Source organism: Gymnogyps californianus, chromosome 16, assembly GCF_018139145.2.
Source record: "Gymnogyps californianus isolate 813 chromosome 16, ASM1813914v2, whole genome shotgun sequence".
Taxonomy (NCBI): domain Eukaryota; kingdom Metazoa; phylum Chordata; class Aves; order Accipitriformes; family Cathartidae; genus Gymnogyps; species Gymnogyps californianus.
In genome coordinates, this window is record NC_059486.1 from 1,811,189 (window position 1) to 1,830,883 (window position 19,695).

The 19,695-nt window shown below is 54.0% G+C and overlaps 1 protein-coding gene across 5 annotated transcripts in view; it reads right to left on the reverse strand.

The window, feature by feature from the left end:
* The window catches only part of NF2 (NF2, moesin-ezrin-radixin like (MERLIN) tumor suppressor), a 49,028-nt gene extending 32,768 nt beyond the window's left edge, over positions 1-16,260 (reverse strand). For all 5 annotated transcript variants that reach the window (XM_050906467.1, XM_050906464.1, XM_050906465.1 and 2 more), the window contains exons 1-4: positions 16,133-16,260; positions 4,471-4,596; positions 3,293-3,415; positions 939-1,022 (exon numbers count right to left, since the gene is read on the reverse strand). In XM_050906467.1, the coding sequence (XP_050762424.1) occupies positions 939-1,022; positions 3,293-3,415; positions 4,471-4,596; positions 16,133-16,246 (447 nt within the window). In that variant the 5' untranslated portion in view covers positions 16,247-16,260. The remainder of the gene's footprint in view (positions 1-938; positions 1,023-3,292; positions 3,416-4,470; positions 4,597-16,132) is intronic.
* Between the last annotated feature and the right edge of the window lie 3,435 nt (positions 16,261-19,695).

Sequence of the window (19,695 nt, forward strand, 5' to 3'; positions counted from 1 at the left end):
CGAGCCAAAACACCTCCCTAAATCGCATCCGGAGAGTCAGAATCGACTACGACCACAAGGCTACAGCGATAACGTAGCTGGGCTGCGATCGGACTCCAGTTACTCCTTTTCCGAAGACATTATCTTTACACACATGAACTGGAGATTAGCTAGAAGACTTGTTAATTGAGCAGCAGTACATGTTGTGCATATACGGGGATAAATTACTTCCCATCTTGCAAGAACGTCCCCACTTCGGAACCTTGGGCTGCTCCCTCTATCCCAGGAGTCCCTCTGCTGTGGGCTGCTGCAAGCTGTCCAAGGCTGCGTGCTCCAGACTGGAAAACAGTGTTCTCTTAAATAAATCCTCAGCAAAACACTGGGTCCAGAGCAGAATTCAGCTGAGGAACGAGGGCAACTTAGTGACCATTGACTTCTTCCTCTGTCTAGTGAGGCCAAACACCCAAGATCAAACCCAAGATAAAGGGAGAAGTCAGGAAGAGCCCTTCAACACTGCAATAATATTTATGTGGCAAGCTGTAGCACTCAAAATAAAGCAGTTATCATGATGACAAGTATTCTGGGGAAGCAGCGGAGCTGTGAGTCCCACGGCTGGTTTGCCTCTGGCTACAATGGCAAAAGCAGGGCGGGCTCGGGGAATTCACCTGCTCCAGCAGTAAGCCACACTTGAGCGGGCACTGCAGCTCATAAGCTGAGCACTTGCTAAAGAGTCCTGGAAAGAGAAAGCAAAAATCTGTCCAACATTTGAAGGCAGCCAGGAACCAGCCGTGCAGAGAAGGCAATAGTGCTAGTGTAGTCCCCTCACTTCCCAAGTTTTAACAACTTTCCCTGCCTTCCCCCTCCTCAGGAAGCGGGTACATCGCAAAGCACGCTTCCCAGGAGCAACGCTAACCCATCGCCAACGTCAGCAGGCCCTTGGAGAATCCCCCTGTGCCTACCTTGGCTTGGACGGCGTAAGAGGCCAGCAGGACAGAAGCTTCAGGAGGACAGTAGATCTTCTCATCCAAAATCTGCTTCTTCACCTGCACGTAGCAGCAAAGGACACGTAACACACATTTAGTGGAGCAGTGCAAAGCACTGTCACAGCAGATGGTTGCAGTTTGTTTTAACTCGAGCTGTCAACCACACAGTTAACAATTTTCCTAACACTAATTACAATTCAGGCCCAGGAAGTCTCTGGTGGCTCGGAAGGGAAGGGCTCAGGCTTTCACAGGCCACCTCTTTCAGACAGGTTTGCGAGAAGAGCTGAATTTATACGTGGAAAATGACAGAACCTGTATCCCATTGCTAAAGGCAGGAGGGGGAAAGAAAAAGTCTTGCGTGTAAACACAGAGATAAAACCTCTTAAGGCATAAGCTATGGATTGATGCGACATCTATACATATCACTAAATTAAAAAAGAAGTTTGCAGCCGAGTCTCTGAGCACACAAAGGTTTTGCTCGGGGATATTCAGGCCTCATTATGAGTCAGTGCTCACCTGTACTCGAGGCTAATTCCCTCGAATCCCACCGGCAGCAAGGAGAGCTGCGAGTCCCCTCTGCGGCAGTGCTTTTAGCAGCAGGCAAAGCCCTGCGCACACTCCCAGGAGAGCCAACGTGCAGTTCCCAAAAGCCACAGCTTTATGTTTCCTGGCTTCTGTGCATTAAAAAATTAAACCTGTCATGTTCGATATTTTTTGGTTTTGCACACTTAAATTTCCTGAATAAAGATAGGGAAAAAAGCATACTGTTTCCTGGGAGACTTAAATGGATTGTCACAGAGATGCAGTGACATCAATTTGAATTTATAACACGCTTTGAGTCCTCAAAGTTGGTTACAACATAATCACAGAAGATATTCTCCTGCATTAAGATAAAAACAGGAGAGTTTGCAAGCTTATGTGTGCTCCTGTTTCCCATACGCGTTACAGGAGCCCAGACTCCTCTCATCATCAGAAATCCTAGTAGAATAGTCACGGTCTGCATTTATAAAATGCACTTTTAACTACTTTTCCTCTCCGATTTTCCTTTTCAAAGATGCCAACAGCATTTTTTCCCCATCAAGGATAAAGCCCATGGCAAATCAGACATTTAAAAATAGCCCTACGGAGACCCTAGTGCACGAGAGAGACCTTGGAAATTAACAGCAATACTTTGCATTTAGAAGTCCTTTAGCTCTGAAGAACGAAGATGAACTTTGGAAGAGTGAGGAGCACCAAGAAGCTGGTGAGCTCACTTTGATGGCCATTTGAAAGGGCAGGGCACACTGAAGTCTACAGTGGCATTTCCAAGAACATCCAAATCCAGGTTGCCTCCACTTTGGTGTAACAAACATAAGGATGAGTGTCTTTTTTTATTTTTATAACTTATTTATTTTAGAAACTTCAAATTAAGAGCCGCAGAGCAGCTGAAACATCCCCGTAAGTACCTAGAGGTCTGACTAGGACTACTCTACTCCCTGTAACCGTAGTTGACACAACCCTTTATAGGACACAGTTTCAGAAAATTGATCTTGTCTGAAAGAGAGCTCCTGTGATAGAAGCTCTTCGTTACCAGCCATGCAGCACTGCTACAACAACATCAGCTGAGCTGATTTCTCAGGACACAAAGTTTCATAGTGTACTTTAAATAAAAAAGAAAAAAGCCTGAAGATGCGTTTGGAAACTGTGGTGAACGCTTAACATAAGAGCACGAGTTACTGGGGCAGGTGGGACTGTTAGGTATCCCCTTCTCCTCTGCTTTTGCCACCAGTCTCTGATGGAGCTGTGCTTCTGGAATTTTCTTCTGTTCTAGTTATTAGAAGGCTGTTTTGCAAAGAGGTGAACCTTGCTGTACAGCCTGAACACGAAACAGGTCGGCTACGTTCTGTTCTTGAGGATGAAATTCCCCTGCTTCACCAAACAATGCTATCATGTACAAAGGCAATTGCCATCCCTCAGATATCACAACTGATATCCACACCCTGCAGAGAGGTGGACTCCAAGGCTGTGTGTGTCATTCAAGCCCACATCTGACAGATTCATTCCCCCTAGCTAACACACGCTAGTATTACAAATCACCTAATCATTCCTGACAGCCAGTTTACGAGGTCTGCAAGTCTGGGGATCGACTGCTTCATCCAGACAAACCATTTCTGACCTATTTTAAGAAGTTTTGGTTGTTGAAGACAACTCCCTTCGGAGAGGTGTGAACATAACGATGAGGATCCACACTCCGCTGACCAACTTTCTGACCCTGGAACCTTCTCGCACTTCTGCTCATCCTGGCTCCTTCTCCCTCGGGTTGGAAAAGAGTGTACTGACATGGCTCCTACCTGCAGGAAGAACAAGTGCTGTGTGATTTCCTGGACCAGTTCCTCCTCTGCGTTCTCAGGATAAAATTTGGCCAGGAAGTGAAAGGTGACAGGCTCCTCTGTTGGAACGTCGTGATCCAGAACCTGTGGGATACAAGAGCCATTCAGCTACTCTTTCCAGCTTCTTCAGCGCTCTGTCTCTTGGAGCCAAGACACAGCTCCCTTCTGTTCAGATCAGCACATCTTTTGTCAAGCACTTTAAACATCTAGAACAGACGAACCAACCTAAGTAGTTCAGAAACCACAGTTAAAAAGAGAAAACAAACAAACATTTCTGACACTCCTAACGATGCAAGAAAACAAACAAGGCAGAAACAAACAGCATGCGAAATGAGACAGCAAAGGTTGATCCTTATCTGCTGTGCGCACATTGCCTCTTCCGAACCTCGCAGAGCAATGCTCTACCCTGCTACATCACCATCCGACCTTCTCGTCGTTTCCCTGCACTGCCTCCTCTTGTACTTCAGTGTTGTTCCTCGCTACCTTTCTGTTGTGCTGGCACTGTCCAGTTCAGATTCATGTTAGTTTAAAACCTTGGCATGACATGCGAGACACCCAGACCTCCCTCACAGTCTCGATTACTGTCTGGTTTTAGTAACATCCTTTGGATGCAAACAGAACCACATCTATCACTTCTCTAATCCACCCCTCAGCAACCTGGAGGCTCACATATTTGGGAAGCTTTCCTCCCTTATCTCCATCTCCTTTTCACTCCTCTGGTTGTCCTCCTCCCTAGCTCTTTGTACATCTCAACAACAAAAGAAGCCAAGACGGAAATTCACTTTTCCGCTAAAGGTTTTGTCATTCAGGGGTACAGAAGAGAGACTTTTAGGTTTCATTTACATCACAGTCACCCTGAAGTCCAGCATCCCAGCATGGCTGTCTCCAAAATGCCTCGAGGGGATTCAGCGTGCATGGTCTGAGGCTTCACAGCTCAGAAGGAGCTGGGGTGGGGTATCTCTGCCAGCTCTTCCCTGTTTGACTTACAGATGCCATGGGGATGAGATTTGAATACACTTTACCCAGTTCACTTCGATACCACACATAACACAACCTCGGGTAATCAAAGAAAGAGGAAAAAAAAAGTACATTCTCCTTTGTCATCCCACGTGACCTCTCAAGGGAAATTTGGTTCCAACCTTCTTGTCCATTTTGAGCCAAGCCACCGTATCCTTGATAGTGTATTGAAGCCCGAAGAACCAGGTTTCTCGGAGTCCTAGTGTCCTGCATACTAGATCGAACAGGTCCTTCCCTTTCCACTTCACCTGCAGGAAAGCAAACAGGAAGCAGAGTTATAAAGATGGATTTCAGAACTTCATCTCCGTTCAACCAAATCCGTTCTTTTTTCATCTCACAATGCCTTTGAGAGTGTGGGGAAGGCATCTGGTACAGCTAAGGAAACATCCTAATGAAGCATACTTTATATCCTTTCATCTGATCTCATCTGCCGATCACCAACTCCCCCCTCACCAGGAAACTGAGATGTGATTTCTTCCACCCTTGCAAACAACACTGTAAATAAAGCCCCCCTGTTTCTTCCTCTGGCAACCCACCGACATTCAACGGAGGAGCTGAAGGGTCCGTTGAGCTTCCTTTTGAGCCATGCACTGCTATGAGCAGCCTGTTTACAGCAAGAAACAAAAATCACTCTTAACTGCCCCTTAGCGGCTTTAATGTCTCTACCTATAGCCCAGGAAGCCTTGCACAAACTCCAGCATCAGCAACAGGGTTTCACAGACAGGGGCGCAATGCGCTCCCGAAAATCAGAAGTGAAACAATCTATGTATGAAGTGTGTTCACCCAGAGCTACCGACCCTGCACAGGTAAAAGGGAAAAAGGGCTCAGAAAAAAAAAAAAATTATCACTGAAGTCAGCGGTTCTCTCGGAGCATGTTTTGATAAGAGTCAAACTGCGTTTTCTGGTGAAAACATTGGTGACAAAAGCAGCTCAGGAGCAGAGAAAATTGGTCCTGCTCAAAGACTGTGTCCTTCGAGCAATCTTGGAGCTGCATCTATGTTGTTACTGAAGTTTGCTCATAAAAACAGAAGGCGTTGGGAGGCAGAAAGGTGAAGAGGGATATAAAACAGATGAATCTAATATGCCAAAGCCACTTCAGGCTTCCATCTGCACGGTGGAAACAATTGCTGGACCGAGACATATGGCCATTACTCTAAAGCCCTAGGGCAAAAGGATCTCGGCACATTCTCTTGTCACTACAACTCAATCTTGGTGCCACCTGGACAGCATCAATATTAATGCTCGGGCACGGCGGGGACGGCTGGTGCGGGTGACGCGCCGCTCCCGCTGTCACCCACTGCCGCCTTGTGGGCAAAGCCGTTGAGGACAAGCTCCGTGCCACGCTGGTGGCTTTGATTAAATGAGTACATCGCTATTTTCTCCCCCTCCCAGGGCACGCACACACACACACATATGCTGACAGTCCCAGAATAGAATAAAGCCGACGCTACCCTCCAAAAAAACACCACCCCCGGCCGGCTCACCACAGCCTCTCCGCAATTCATATCAAGCGCCATCAACACCTCGAGGTCAAAAACACCGGGAGGAGCAAGTTTTGCAGCGTTGTAATTATAAAACCCTAATTTCACACATTTAGCTAGCCTCCAGTCCCCATGATGAGCTCCAGCTCGGCACAGGATGGCTCAGATTGCAGAAGATCTTTTCCTGACTATTATTTTAAGAGGGAGGTTAATTCGAGGGTTCAGACAAAACAGAGCGAGACACATTTAAACAGCTATTTTGTACCATTTCTGTAGGCACATAAAACCAGGCTGCCATCAAAGGGCTATTTCTTAACTAGAATTAAACTGCTTTGCATAAAGCACTATCGGCCTTTTTTTTTTTTGCTTTCTGCAAAGACCACATTTCAGCCTATTGCTTTAGAGGCGCGATCGGCGCCTGCACGCACACAGCCCTGCACCAAACCTTTCCCAGGACAGGCTCCTGCGTGCCGCTGACGGGAGCATCTCCTCCCCAGACATCGCTCTGCATCCCATGGGATCGGTGTTTTGAACAACGCTGGAGCAACCCCACCGAGTCCCCGCCGGCTGGGATTTCCACCGGCTGCGGCTCCCCACCAAACCGCCCTCGCAGAGTTTCACGCAGGCACCCAAACCTTATTCACCACACTGCACCAGCTGGCACAACCCAAAGGTTTCTGCCCTAAAAGCAGCAGTTAGTTTCGAAGACCAGCAGCGAGCATTAAAGCAAGAGCTTTGTGTGTTTTTACCCCCTGCAATTTTAATTTGGTGACGGGAATATTTTAAGCAATTGCTTCTGCCACTAGATTTTACACCGCCACTCTGTCATTGCACGCCTAAGTTATGGCAGAAATATATATTTAACATTCCTGCCTGCACGGTGCTAAAGTCTCCAACCATAACATTGCACAGACATCCTCCCCGACTGTGCTGAATTACCTTCATTAAATATATAACTGGAACAGCAGCCACATTTATTTCAACATACATGATTTCGTTCCACACCTCGGTACTTAAAATAACGATCTGCATTCAAGTGGCATCTTTTGACAGCTGAACTCCAATTGTTTTACAGACGTTCAGGACCTCAGCCCTCCTCACCCTTACTTGAGAGGCCTCGTATCATTAACTGCCACATTTCCTGGCCATGAAACACAAGAAGACCCCCCCAGGCAGGAGGAGATGAAGAGAGCTGCTGTCCAAGGCTGGGCAGAGAGCCTGGGGGAGAGCCAGGACGGGCTGGCAGCTCCCCATCCCATCCTCCGTCCATAACGCCATTCCCCCGCTCCGCACTAAAGTGACACCTGAGGCACAAGGACAATTTTACAAGCCATTACGAGCTCCTGAAAACAAAACAGAGGCTTAGAGCAGAAAAATCCCCTCTCAGCCATATGCCAGAGCGGCTGGCACGACGCTATAATAAAACTCAATCTCCCAATAAAAAGCTACACCACGATAACCTTAACCCGACCCGCAGGATGGAGCCGGATGCGACCACATCGCTTCAGCATCCTTGATCAGCCGCAGGCATCACCTCTTGCACTTGCAGCTTTGCGTTCTCCCATTAGCATGATCGCAACACGGGTTGTTAGATATATTCGGCGAGTCGTCGAAGGAATACGTGGACGAGCTGCTTCATAAACAGGGTAAGCGCTGCAAGGCTGTTATTCTGCAGAGCTGGAATTTATGTTCTTTACTACGTACAGAGTGCTTACAATTTATCAGCAGAGCATTTTAAGTAAACAGCACTAAACACTTAAAACTCAGCAGCCAGTGGCTAGAATAGAGTACTTCCAGTACGGGTTATTGGCATCATCCTTTTCTCCAGCAGAGACGTCGCATTTGGCATCTATTAACAGGGTTTGCATTATTTATTAACCTGCACCAAGAGTCATTTCCAACTAGCAGGCAAGTGGACAATTTATTTCGGTGCACAACCTTTCTGTCAAGTTTCACAACCACTCCTTAGCTAACAAGTCGATAAACCAGCTGCAAAACCGAGCAGAAGGGTTACGAGATCCCCTCGTCACGGGGTGACAAGAGGGGGGAGGCCAAGCGCTACAAAAAACGGGCGCCAGGGCACAAGAGGGTGCAACCACCCCATGAGCAAAGGGTTGAGCAGGGGGTCTACGGAGAAAAGCGAATCCCAAAACCACTGGCATAGGCTGATGCTTTTCTTCCAATGATGTCAAATTGCATTTACACCAGCTACGTGGAAAAGGGTAAAAAAAAGACGGACATTTTTTAACCATTTAAGATTAAGGTTCCTCACACAAGAAGCTGTCCTCGGACAGAGGAGGAGCCCAAACTTCAAGGGACAGAACCTGGCTCTGTCCAGGGATGGTGGACGGGAGATCTCGCCTCCTTGTCATCACAAACGCAAACCACCAGAGCTTCAGCTATCCCTGGGGTCAGGCTGGGGAATAAAGACACAAACAAGTGACTAGAGATTAAGGCAGCGCTCACCAGCTCAGCCCGGGCACGCTGCCTCCCAGAGCAAACCCATCGCAGCGGTCCCTCCGCACCCCACACAACACAACCGCTTTGCGGGAGGCACAGTATTGGGTTACAGCATGACCTTGAAGAAATTACTAACACCTATAAAATATTTCACTGCACCAATTTATCCTTAAATAATGCAGAAAATGGTTTTTCACCTTAGCATATCATTTTATTAAGTGTTAGTTCTGTGCTAGAGATGAGAAGAGAGCGCAGAGCCCCTGTTGTGATGACACGACAGTCTAAAAGACCAGGCAGAAAAGGGGACCAAGCCCCAGGAAGAAGCTCTCAGCTTCCACCGTGTGATGTTATCTCCATTTAGAAGAAAGCTTTGACAAGAGGATGTGACACTTCTGCACTGAAACAGGGAGGGAGATGGCAGAAGGGAGAGCTCCGGGGCTGCAGAGCATCCCTCCACTAACCACCTGGGAAACAATAAATGGGTAGACTGTATCTGTTCCTCGCCCCACCAAGAGATGCCCAAACAAACCACCCACAACAGTTTACAACTGAAACGGAGATAACTTTGAGACTGCAGACCGCATTTATTTCTCCTTCTGGACTTGAATGGTAACAGGAGTGCCACAGACAACCATTTATTTGGATTTAAAGCCCATTTGGAGCAAAGGGGGAATCAAATATGCAATATTCTTCCATTTTTTTTTAAATAAAGTGATGTCAAATACTTTCAATTGCCACTTACTGAGCCACAAGACAGGGCTGTAAAAGTTATTTTTATTTACTAATGCTACACGACAACTCGATAATGAGCTTTTAATTAAAATCTATTTCTGTTAACCACTGAGGAGGCCAAAAACGCGCCCAGGCGTAACGACGCAGATGGTGCAGCCAAACACATTTTGTGGTGTCTGCCCAAGACAGAGACAGAGCAGGGTACACGGGAGAACAAGCTGCTGCGGCGCTCGCCAGCCAGCACTGAAGTGAGCAGGAGAGGCGGAGGGGACAACAACCGATGATGTCCCAAAGCCTCACCTCACCCCATAAGTTGGGGTTGCACAAATTAAGAGTTATGAGGTCAAGCAGCAGCTCGATGCAGGGGAAGAAGCTCCAAGAGGCTGAGAGAAGGATCTTGTTCCTGCAGGGACCTCTGGCCTTCCTGTGCCAGGGACGCACAGAGATATAACGTTAGACGGAGCCGTCTCCGTGCTGCTGTCGCACGGTCTGCAGCACAGCACGCTCCTCCCCACCCCGGGAAGGACCACGCAGGGTAGCAATCACAGAGCCCAGCCTTACCTCTGCGCGGGAGCCGACTGCTGACGGACACGGGGTATTTCAGCACAAGCCTGACCTGCTCTGGCGATCTTTTGCACGCTGATGCGCTCTGAAAACAGACAGCTTACCCCAGGGAAAGCCAAGCTAGGCTTTAAGAAGCCACTGTTGTCAAGCCTTAGGAGAGAGGGTTACCCTTGCCTCAGCAACGGCAAGTTTACCTCTGAATGAAGCAAGGCTAAACCACGTATACTGTCAAACACCTCTCTTCCAACCTTAAGGGCTGTTTGATTTTCTAACAGAGTGCTGCCTCCCAGCTTCAAGTAGATTGTTTCCAGGACTGCTTCCCTGTTCAAGTACTTTTAATTTCAAAAACCACCTACTTGAAAGACACTGCCTGTACAAAGAAAAAAAAAAAAAAAGAGGTATTAAATGACATCAAAACTAGAGTCTATACAGCAAAAGAGAAAGATTTTCTGTCCCAAATGCTTTCCCTCCTTCCCCTTTGCATCACCTCCTCTGGATTAACCACAGAGACTGAGGATTGACAGCAGTTTTGAACCGTCTTTGGAGGGAAATGGATAACATGGAGTTTCATAACCAGCTTAGAAGAGGCTGCAGTGGGACACAGGGGATCCAGAGAGCATTTCAGATGCAGGGTGCAGGCAGAGAGAAGCCAAAGAGGATCTGTGTTCATAATAAGTCTCATGTGACTTGCGCACAGCTTAAGGGAATGCAGAACTGAAGCACGCCAAGCAAGATATCTCTGAAAAATGAATTCCCAAATGACACTGTTGTGAATCAGCAGAATTTCTGACTTTTTTTGGCATAAACCCCTCCAAGACGTGAAGTGAGAACACAGCCCTTACCTGCCGCATCTCATATTTAAAGAGAGATCAGCAGCAACCAAACAGCACTGAGCGCTCGCAGAGAGCTGACGCAGGATCGGGGCAGATGGATGCACTAAAGGAGCCAGAACATTAACTTGACAGCTGGTATCCCAACAATTTACTGAAGATCATTTCGTAGCTGAGGGGGATTATTTCTCTCAGCTTTTTAAAATAGCTGTTACTGCCCACAGATTCGTCTTTTCCAGTTAACTTTCTGCCTGCTTGCAGAAGCTTAGCGGCATCGAGAGAGGTCACTACCCCTACTAGCATCACTGAGCTACTGCTAAACATTTAACCGGGTATGGAAGGATCTTTATAAAACCCCTTCCAAGTATTCGGCAATGCAGAAGGAAGCTGGGGGCACTCCGCTCCCCGGTTTCCTTCTCTTGCCTTTTTATTTTGGTGCAGTGACTGGACAGAGCTCAAAACTCGACCCTGATTTACTGCACCAGTTCTTACTCAAAAACTTACTTGGCCTCAGGTTTGTACCGCCAAATCTTCGCTTGCTCCTGTTTCAGAGGATGAGCTTTTGCAGCTCAGCCACATAACTCCCTACGTCTGTTAACAAAGAGACTAACGCTTGGCCGCACGCTGCTGAAATTGGGTCTCGTCTACTTACAAGCAAACAGAAAAGCTTTACAACCAACCTCATCCAACTGGCCCTGCACCGAGTGGGGCACCGGGCTAAAAAGATCCCTTCCAACCAAGATTATTCTCTGGACAGAGAGGAACAGCTTAAGCATTGAAGCAGTAACAGGATGCATGTTTAGACCAGCAAATACATCAGTCCAAACTTGCCTCTTCTTGCTGCTTGAACACTTAAGCTGTTTCTCTACACTGGTTGTAAAGCTTTTCTATTCATTTTTAACTCAAGACCCACAGAAGCTGCTGCTGTCAAAGGACTAAGGTTGGGAAGCAGCTGGGTGGCTAGCTGCACCCCGGTGGAGTAACCATCCTTACAGGAGTTTCAGGCCCAAGATCACAGGCACGATAGAAAGGGCTAAAGAAAAAACTCACCCTTCAGAAAAGGTGCTGTGGCTCTGGAGACGGAGAGCCACTAACCCGACTGACCACTGCGAGAGGCAGAAATAGGCAAAGACATGCACAAGACCAAAAGAAAGGTTGATGGGTTCTCCTATCAACCAAGGAACTTGGTTCTTGGAGGAAAAAAAAAAAATCACAGAGTGCGTGAGACCAACCTGACAGCGGGAGCACTACACCACCGCCATCCCACCAGAGGGACAGACAGAACGATGCCTTGGAAGACATGGACTCAAAAATACCGCAGGGTTTTAAGATGTTATGCCAGAGATAACAGATAAGCGACTACCTCATCTAGAGAGGCACCACCAAAATCACATTACCTTTGCCACATCGACTACTTTAATTTGGTTCAGGGACACCATCAGCAAGTTTCACCATTGGGGTGGCAACGGCAGAGGAAACCATCGGGAACGGCAGGCTCCTGGCATGGCACTCTGAACTGACATCAAGCCATTAGTGAGAGTACCACACCCTGGCAAGCTCTGCTTTACACTACTGCCGCTTAAAACAGCTTCCCGAATCGGTACTCAAGCAGCGTACCGCCTATCACGGTGTTAATCGCAGGAGAACATCAACATTAAATGTCTTTCAACAAGATTTCTCTTGCGCTGCTCTCCAAGCACAGAAAGCTGAGGGACTGCACGGGCTATTTCAGGGTGTTCTCGGGAAGGTGGGGCAGCTAGGCATTGGTTTAAGATGCGGATCTTAAGAGCTATGCAAATGTCTATCCTTCCTCAAGATGCTATCAATTAATTAGGCACCAGGCTCAAACAGCCACAATGGAAGGAACAAAAAGGAAGACACTCACTTTGTGCCTTCAAGATTTCCCCAAACAAATTATAAGTCTTTAAAGTGAAACCCCAACTGTGATTATTAAGCTTCATCACCGTGTTAGAAAGATTAAGATTTCATTTCCATGAATTATTTTAGATTTAGCCTCAATTTAGAGACATCATTTGCAGAGTAAACAGATGCAAAGCAGGTTTAATCTCTTAAAATGCACAGCTGGGAATTTCAACCGGGCAGATTGAAAAATTAACACAGAAAACTGAGGTGCCCCCAGCTACAGCGGTGTTGGTGGGGTCAGAAGAAGAGGGACTGCTGGGACAGGAGCCGGGGCTCTACAGTTTGTACCGAGCGACCTTCAGTCCAGCCCCGAGCGTCAGCCGTCAAGCCAGAGCAGGTTACGGATTCAGATCTCTCAGCTGCTCCACACGCTCTCCCCGAGGGCCGGGGCAGACCTCGGTAGCCCCAGACGCCCGCCACACTGCCCGGCCGGGCCCTGCCAGGTCTTACACCCTGCGGCCTCTGCCATTTCCAGCTGCCTGGCCAGCCTCGAGGTCTCGGGCCTCTGCTGTCACTGTCTCGAGGTGAGGACATCACCTCTGTCCTGCCCGGCGGGGCTGGGAAGTCTAACTCGTGACAACACAGAGCACACCTCGAGAGCTCTGGAACAGAGTTTAAAGAAAAAACATCAGTTATACTAATCTCACACAGAAAAGCCGCTACAGCAAAGCGCTGATCGCTCAAACATGTTTACCAGCGACACGATCAATACCCATCCACGAAGCCACCGATTAAGCTACGCTGAAGACCAGCACGCATAGCATCAGCCACCCCAGAACAGCCACACACCCCCCGGACCACTCACCGGCCATGCATCCAGCTTCTGAAGAAGGAAAAGGGGGGCAAAAGCAACATGGCAATGCTTGAAGCAAGGCTGGAAGTGCAGAGGTAGGGCACAGAGACGAGCTGTGGCGATTTGCAATGGGTGGAGGGAGGACGGGGGCTTCTGGAAGTGGATGGGACCGAGGGCATGACAAGATGGCATGGCGGGATGACAGAAATCGGCCTGCTCTGCCTGGACCGCAGCCTCTCCTCCCCGGGGACCCGCAGCCCCGGCACGTGGAGGATGCAGGAGGGAGCAGCAATTTCCCACTGCCCCATCCTGCTCCGAACACCCACCTCACAGCTCCCGAGGCTCAAGCAAACCATGCTCCCCAGAACGGCTGCTGAGCAGGCAGGGCTCCTTCGCAAGGCCATTTGGACAGGTAACCTGGGGTGAAGCCGAGGTGTCAGCGTGGATTAGGCAGCAAAACATACCTGCACTCCTTCCTCCGCCTGCTCGGCTGCTGTGTTCTGTGGGGTTTGAAGCCCGAGGCAGGGAGCAGGCTCCAGCACACCAGGTACGCAGCAAAACCCAACCAGAGGTACGACCCCGGGACTGCTGGCCTCGCAGAGGAATTGCTGAACCCCCAGCTCATTCCCTCGGTGGAGCCAGGAGGTGCCCGTGGCCAGAGAGCAGCAACAGCAGAGAGGGAGGGGACGAGCACAGGCAGCAGAGGCCAAGAGGCAGCGGCAGTTCCCCCTGCCCGGCTCAGCAGACAGTGGTGTGCCCCCAGGAGCAGGCTACCGACGAGACCTCCAACAAGCCATCAGCTCTCCGTCCCTGTCAGCACGAGGTAGCATTCACGGGCCGCAAAAACACATCTCAAGAGCCCCCCAAACAGCACGACAGCCAGACTCCTGCTGCACCTCCTTCCACTAATCTGCTAAAGAGTGTTTGCGCGGCAGAGGTTTCACCCTCCACAGCCTCCTGCTCAGGTCAGCAGTCCTCCTTCCCGCCTGAAGAAGCCCACTGCATCGACGCACACACAGATTCTTGGGCAAACATAGTGCTGCTCGCTCCTCGCCCATCTCGCCCCTCCAGGGCCTGAGCCCAGCCAACCTTCGGACAGGGGCCGGATCCCTTCAGGGGGGAGCGTGGTCCTCCCCAGATCATCGACTCTCCCACCCCTTCGACTTTCAGGCGGGGCAGCCGAGACCACCGCGGGCGCAAGCTCTGCTCCTGGCTCCAGATCTCACCGTGGGCTGCCGCGGCGAGGACCAAGCCAAGCCCTTCCCTGGGCCACCTTCCCATCCCCTCCCTCACATCAGGCCCAGCGACTCGAGGCCGCAAGGTGCGTCTGATCCGTCTGCAACGTCAGGCGTTGGGCTTGCTGCACTTCTGCAGAGCCAGCAAGCCAAGGAGCTTTCCCCAGAGCCGTACAACAACGAGACAAAGACGGGGCAGAGACCCAGTCAGGGAGCTGGACTGCTTGAATAAAGCTTGAATAAAACTCACACCTCAAGCTGGGCTGCCCTGTCCTTGAATAAAACACACCTCACCTGCACTAAGCATGGTGTGAAACAGCCCCATCACCCACCTGCACCCAACTATTTCCCTCCCCTCCGCTCGAGCACTCTGCGCTGAAGGACGACGCCTGAATTCCCCCGCGCATCCCTCGTGCACCAGCTCCGACAAGATACAGGAGACCTGAGCAAGACCAGACACGCAGTTCGCGAGCTCCTTCCTGCGTTTCCAGAAGGGCTGGAGAAGTCTATCTGCAGCGACAAGCTTTTCTGGCAGGAACCTCCCCGGAAAGTCATCTGAAGATGCACAAGTTGCACGGTCAAATCCCACCCGAGAGCGCTGCCTTACTGCTGCGCAAACACCCTAATCCCAACATGAAAAGACAAGCAGCTGCACCATTAAAAAAAAAAAAGAATTATTTACTTTTCATCATACATTATTACTGGCAGCCTCGGAAAAACATGCAAGAACGGAGCCAGGACACTTAAACTCTCCTGGCAGCGTAACAGTGGGAAGCTCGCACAACTACTGTCTAAAATAAATCCTTAATCCCTAGGAAAGGCAGAAAGTTCTTCAGAGCTGACAACAGACTTCGAGAGCAAGAAAATGTACGATAACAAACACCCCGCAGCTTATGGGCACTGGAATTCCATCAAGATTTGGATCAGACTAATGAAATACAAACTATTAAATAAAAAAGTTAAACTGGGTAGAGACGGCTTTTGACATTTGCGTGTCCAATCCCTCTAGATGGGGGCAACAACAAACCAGACCCCTGGGGCCTGACGGCAACCGCCTAGAGGAGAATGTTTTAAGAATGACCAAGGGCCCAAAAAAGGAAAGCATCAGAGAAAAACCAGACGCGACGGGAGCGGGCACCAGGACACAACCCCCCAGGAACACCCCTCATCCTCGGGACTGAGCTAATAACTCCTGAAAACGTGAAAATTTCATTGTTGTGCGTGGAGTGCTTTGAGTTGGACCCTCGTGGGTTCAAGCCTCGCCACCTGGGATACAACAAGCCCCGGCCTCCTCACGACAGCTACTGCGCAGCAGGCGACTTCAGCTGTGATGGCAAAATAAAGCTGAATTATAAAGAAAACGAGCCTGAATTATAACCAGAATAAAGCAGAACTATGACCAGGTTAAAGCCGAAACGCACACGGTCCGCTGTCCCTCCGCGCAGCCCCCCCGCGGGTCGCTCCGTGACCGCGTACCTCCCACGGGCGGCCGGGGAGCCCGCCCAGCGCAGGCCTGAGCCCCCCTCAGCGCCCGCTCCCGCTTCCCCGCCGCCCTCCGCGGGGCACCGGGCCGCAGCCCCCCGCTCCCGCCGGCGGCCCGGCCCCACAGCCGGGTTTAGGCCTGCTACCGGCCCAGGGGAAGCCCCCGGGCGGGCGGGAGAGACCGCGGAAGCCGGCGGGGGTGCGGGGGGTGCGGCCCACCTCAGCGGGCCCCCCCCCGGGAGCGCCGGCCCGGCCCGGCCCGCCGCCGCCGCCCCGGCCGTCACCTCGCAGCTGAACTCCATCTCGGCGTCCATGGTGGCGATGCGCACCGTGAAGGTCTTGGGCTGCTTCCTCTTCAGCGAGCTGAAGCTCATGCGGGACGCGATGGCCCCGGCCATGGCGGGGGAGGCAGCTCAGCGCGGCGGCAGCGCCATGGCGGCGGGGAGGGCCCGGGCCCCCGCCGCTCCGGGCCGCGCCGAGCTGCGCCCGCCCTCGCCGCCCCGCCATTGGTCCCGCGCTGGCCTGGTTCCGCCCCCGCCACGCGGGTCGCGCGGCGCGGCAGCCAACGGGAAGGCCTGTGATGGAGGAGAGGGAGCGGGAGCGGCTGTGATTGGGAAAAGCGGACGCCGCTCAAGGGAAGAGGGCGGAGAGAGGCGGGCCCACCTCCCAGCTCTGTGGGAGGAAGGAGCGGGGCGGGGCGGTGGCGCCCCCTGGCGGCGGGCGGAGCGGGCGGCACCCCGCGCCGTGACGCGCTCGAGGGTGCCAGACGCATGCGTAGGAGGGGGTGGGCGGGGCGGGGCGGGGCCGGGCACTAGGACCCGGCAGCAGCCGAACGCCCCGGGACCCCCCCGACGCTGCCGGAGCTGGGCTGCCCCACGGTGTCCCGGCGTGCCCGCGATCCGTGGGATGTCCCCCCTGCCCTGGGGTGTCCCCCCCTGCCGTGGGATGTCCTCGCTGCCGTGGGTGTCCCCGGTGCCGTGAGGTGTCCCCATTCCCGTGGGGTGTCCCCGCTGCCGTTGGGCCACCCCGCAGGACGGGCTGTCCCCGGGTGACGCGGGGTGAGGGGGTGCTGTCCCCCCCCGCCGCAGGTGCCCTCCCGGGGGCCCGAGGGGACCTTCTGCTCCCGGGAGGTGCCCGGGCGAGGGGACCCAGGCGTTCTCGGGGGGACCCGGGCGTCCGGGCTCGTCCCGCCCCCGGCGGGCGCTGCCCAGTTCGTCCCCGGGGCGGGTGGGGGCAGAGACTGGGACCGGCGGCCGGGGACACGGGGCGGGACTGGGACTAGCACCGGGACAACGGGACCAGGACCAGCACTGGGATAACAGGACAGGACTGGGACCAGTACCGGGCTGACAGGACTGGGACCAGTACCGGGCTAACAGGGCTGGGACCGGAGGGCCAGGACCAGCACTGGGATAGCGGTATGGGACTGGGACTGGGGCTAGCGCTGGATAATGGGATGGGACTGGGAGCAGAACCAGCGCTGCGATAATGGAACTGGGACCGGGGGATAGGGACCGGCACTGGGATGATGGGATGGCGACTTGGACCAGCATCAGGGTAAGAGGACAGGACTGGGACGCAGATCAGCGTGGCGGTAGTGGGATGGCAACTGGGACCAGCTCAGGGTTACCGGGACGGGAACTGGGACCAGCACGGGGATAACGGGATGGGAACTGGGACCAGCACGGGGATAACGGGATGGAAACTGGGATCAGCACGGGGATAACGGGATGGGACTGGGACCAGCACGGGGATAACGGGACAGGGACTGGGACCAGCACGGGGATAACGGGACGGGAACTAGGACCAGCTCAGGGTTACCGGGACGGGAACTGGGACCAGCACGGGGATAACGGGACGGGAACTGGGACCAGCACGGGGTAAGGGGACGGACCTGAACCCCGGCAGGAGCAGACGGGGGAAGGGGAGCAGCGGGAGGCGAGAAGCCCCCCCGGCCCCCCCCAGCGGGCAGGTGAGCAGAGCAGCCCCCTCACCCCCCCCCCCCCCGGGGGGGACCCAGGCGGTCGGGGAGCGGCCCCCGCCCCCGCCGGCCCCGGCAGCCCGGGCGCCCCCGCAGCGGGAAGAACGGGGCCTCTGTCCCCGCGGGGACAATGGGGACATTGATGTGTGTGTCCCCGTCCCCCCCCCCCCATCCCCGCTGCCCCCGCAGAACCCCCATGGCAGACGACGACGAGCCCCCCCGCCGGGCCCTCGCCCCCGCCGGCACCCACGGCCCGGGCACCCAGGTGGGCACGGGGGGGGGGGGGGGGCATGGGAGGGGGGAGCTGGGGGGGGGGGCATGGGGAGGTATGGGGGCCATAGGGGCTGGGGGTGGTATGGAGAGCTAGGAGGGGGCATGGGGGGGGTCCAAGGGTGACCAGGGAGGCTGGGAGGGTCATGGGGAGCTATGGGGGGGGGTCATGGGGAGCTATGGGGGGGCCATGGGGGCTGGGGGGGTCATAGGGAGCTATGGGGGGGGTATGGGGAGCTATGGGGGCCATAGGGGCTGGGGGTGGTATGGGGAGCTAGGGGGGGGCATGGGGGGGTCCAAGGATGACTAGGGGGGCTGGGGGGGTCATGGGGAGCTATGGGGGGGGTCATGGGGGCTGGGGGGTCATGGGGAGCTATGGGGGGGCCATGGGGAGCTATGGGGGGCCGTGGGGGCTGGGGGGTCATAGGGAGCTATGGGGGGGGTATGGGGGAGCCAAGGGGGCTCAGGGGGGCTGGGGGGGCCGTAGGGAGTTATGGGGGAAATATAGGGGGGCCCAAGGGAGCCCAGGGGACCATCGGGACCTATGGGGTACAAGGGGGGCATGGGGGGGGCCAAGGGAAGCCCTGGAGAGTTGGGGGGGGGTGTCATTGTGGGGTGTACAGGTGAATTGGGGTAGGGGGGCTGGTCGGAGGGGGAGGAGGGGGGGACCCCCCCCCCTCGGAGCCCCCGCTCTGGGTGAAGCCCCTGCCCAGCCCTGCCGGCCCGTGCCGCGGGTCCACGCCTTCGGGAAGGGGGGGCAGGCGCTGCGCAGGGACCCCCGCGCCCCCCCCGCCATGCGGGGCTGGCTGCACAAGCAGGTGGGGCGGGGGGGGGCGTGGGGCTGGGGGGGCTGGGGAGGGCGGGGGGGGCAGGGCAGGTTATGGGGTGGGGAGTCCGGGGGGGGTATGGGGTTTGGGGGGGGGGGCTGTCTGAGGTGGGGGTGCTGGGGGGGTTATGGGGTCTGGGGGGATCTGGGGGGGTGGGTGCTGGGGGGGTGTATGGGGTTTGGGGGGGGGTCTGAGGTAGGGGTGCTGGGGGGGTTATGGGGTTTGGGGGATCTGGGGGGGTGGTGGGTGCTGGGGGGGTGTATGGGGTTTGGGGAAGGGGGGTGGGTCTGAGGTGGGGGTGCTGGGGGAGGTTATGGGGTCTGGGGGATCAGAGGGGAGTGGGGGGGTCTGGGGGGGTGGTGGGGTGCTGGGGGGGTTATGGGGTTTGGGGGGATCTGGGGGTGGTGGGTGCTGGGGGGCGTGCAGGGTTTGAGGGGGTCTGGAGTGGGGGGGGTGCTGGGGGGTATGAGGTTTGGGGGATCGGAGAGGGTTGGGGGTCTGGGGTGGTGGTGGGTGGCGGTGGGGTTATGGGGTTTGGGGGGTTATGGGGTTTGGGGGATCAGAGAGAGTTGGGGGGTCTGGGGCAGTGCAGGGTGCTGGGGGTTGTTATGGGGTTTGGGGGGGTCTGGGATGGCAGGGGGTGCTGGGGGGGTTATGGGGTTTGGGGGATCAGAGAGGTCTTGGAGGGGTCTAGGGTAGTGGGGGGTGCTGGGGGGTTATGGGATTTGGGGGATCAGAAGGGATTCGGGGTCTGGGGCAGCAGGGGGGC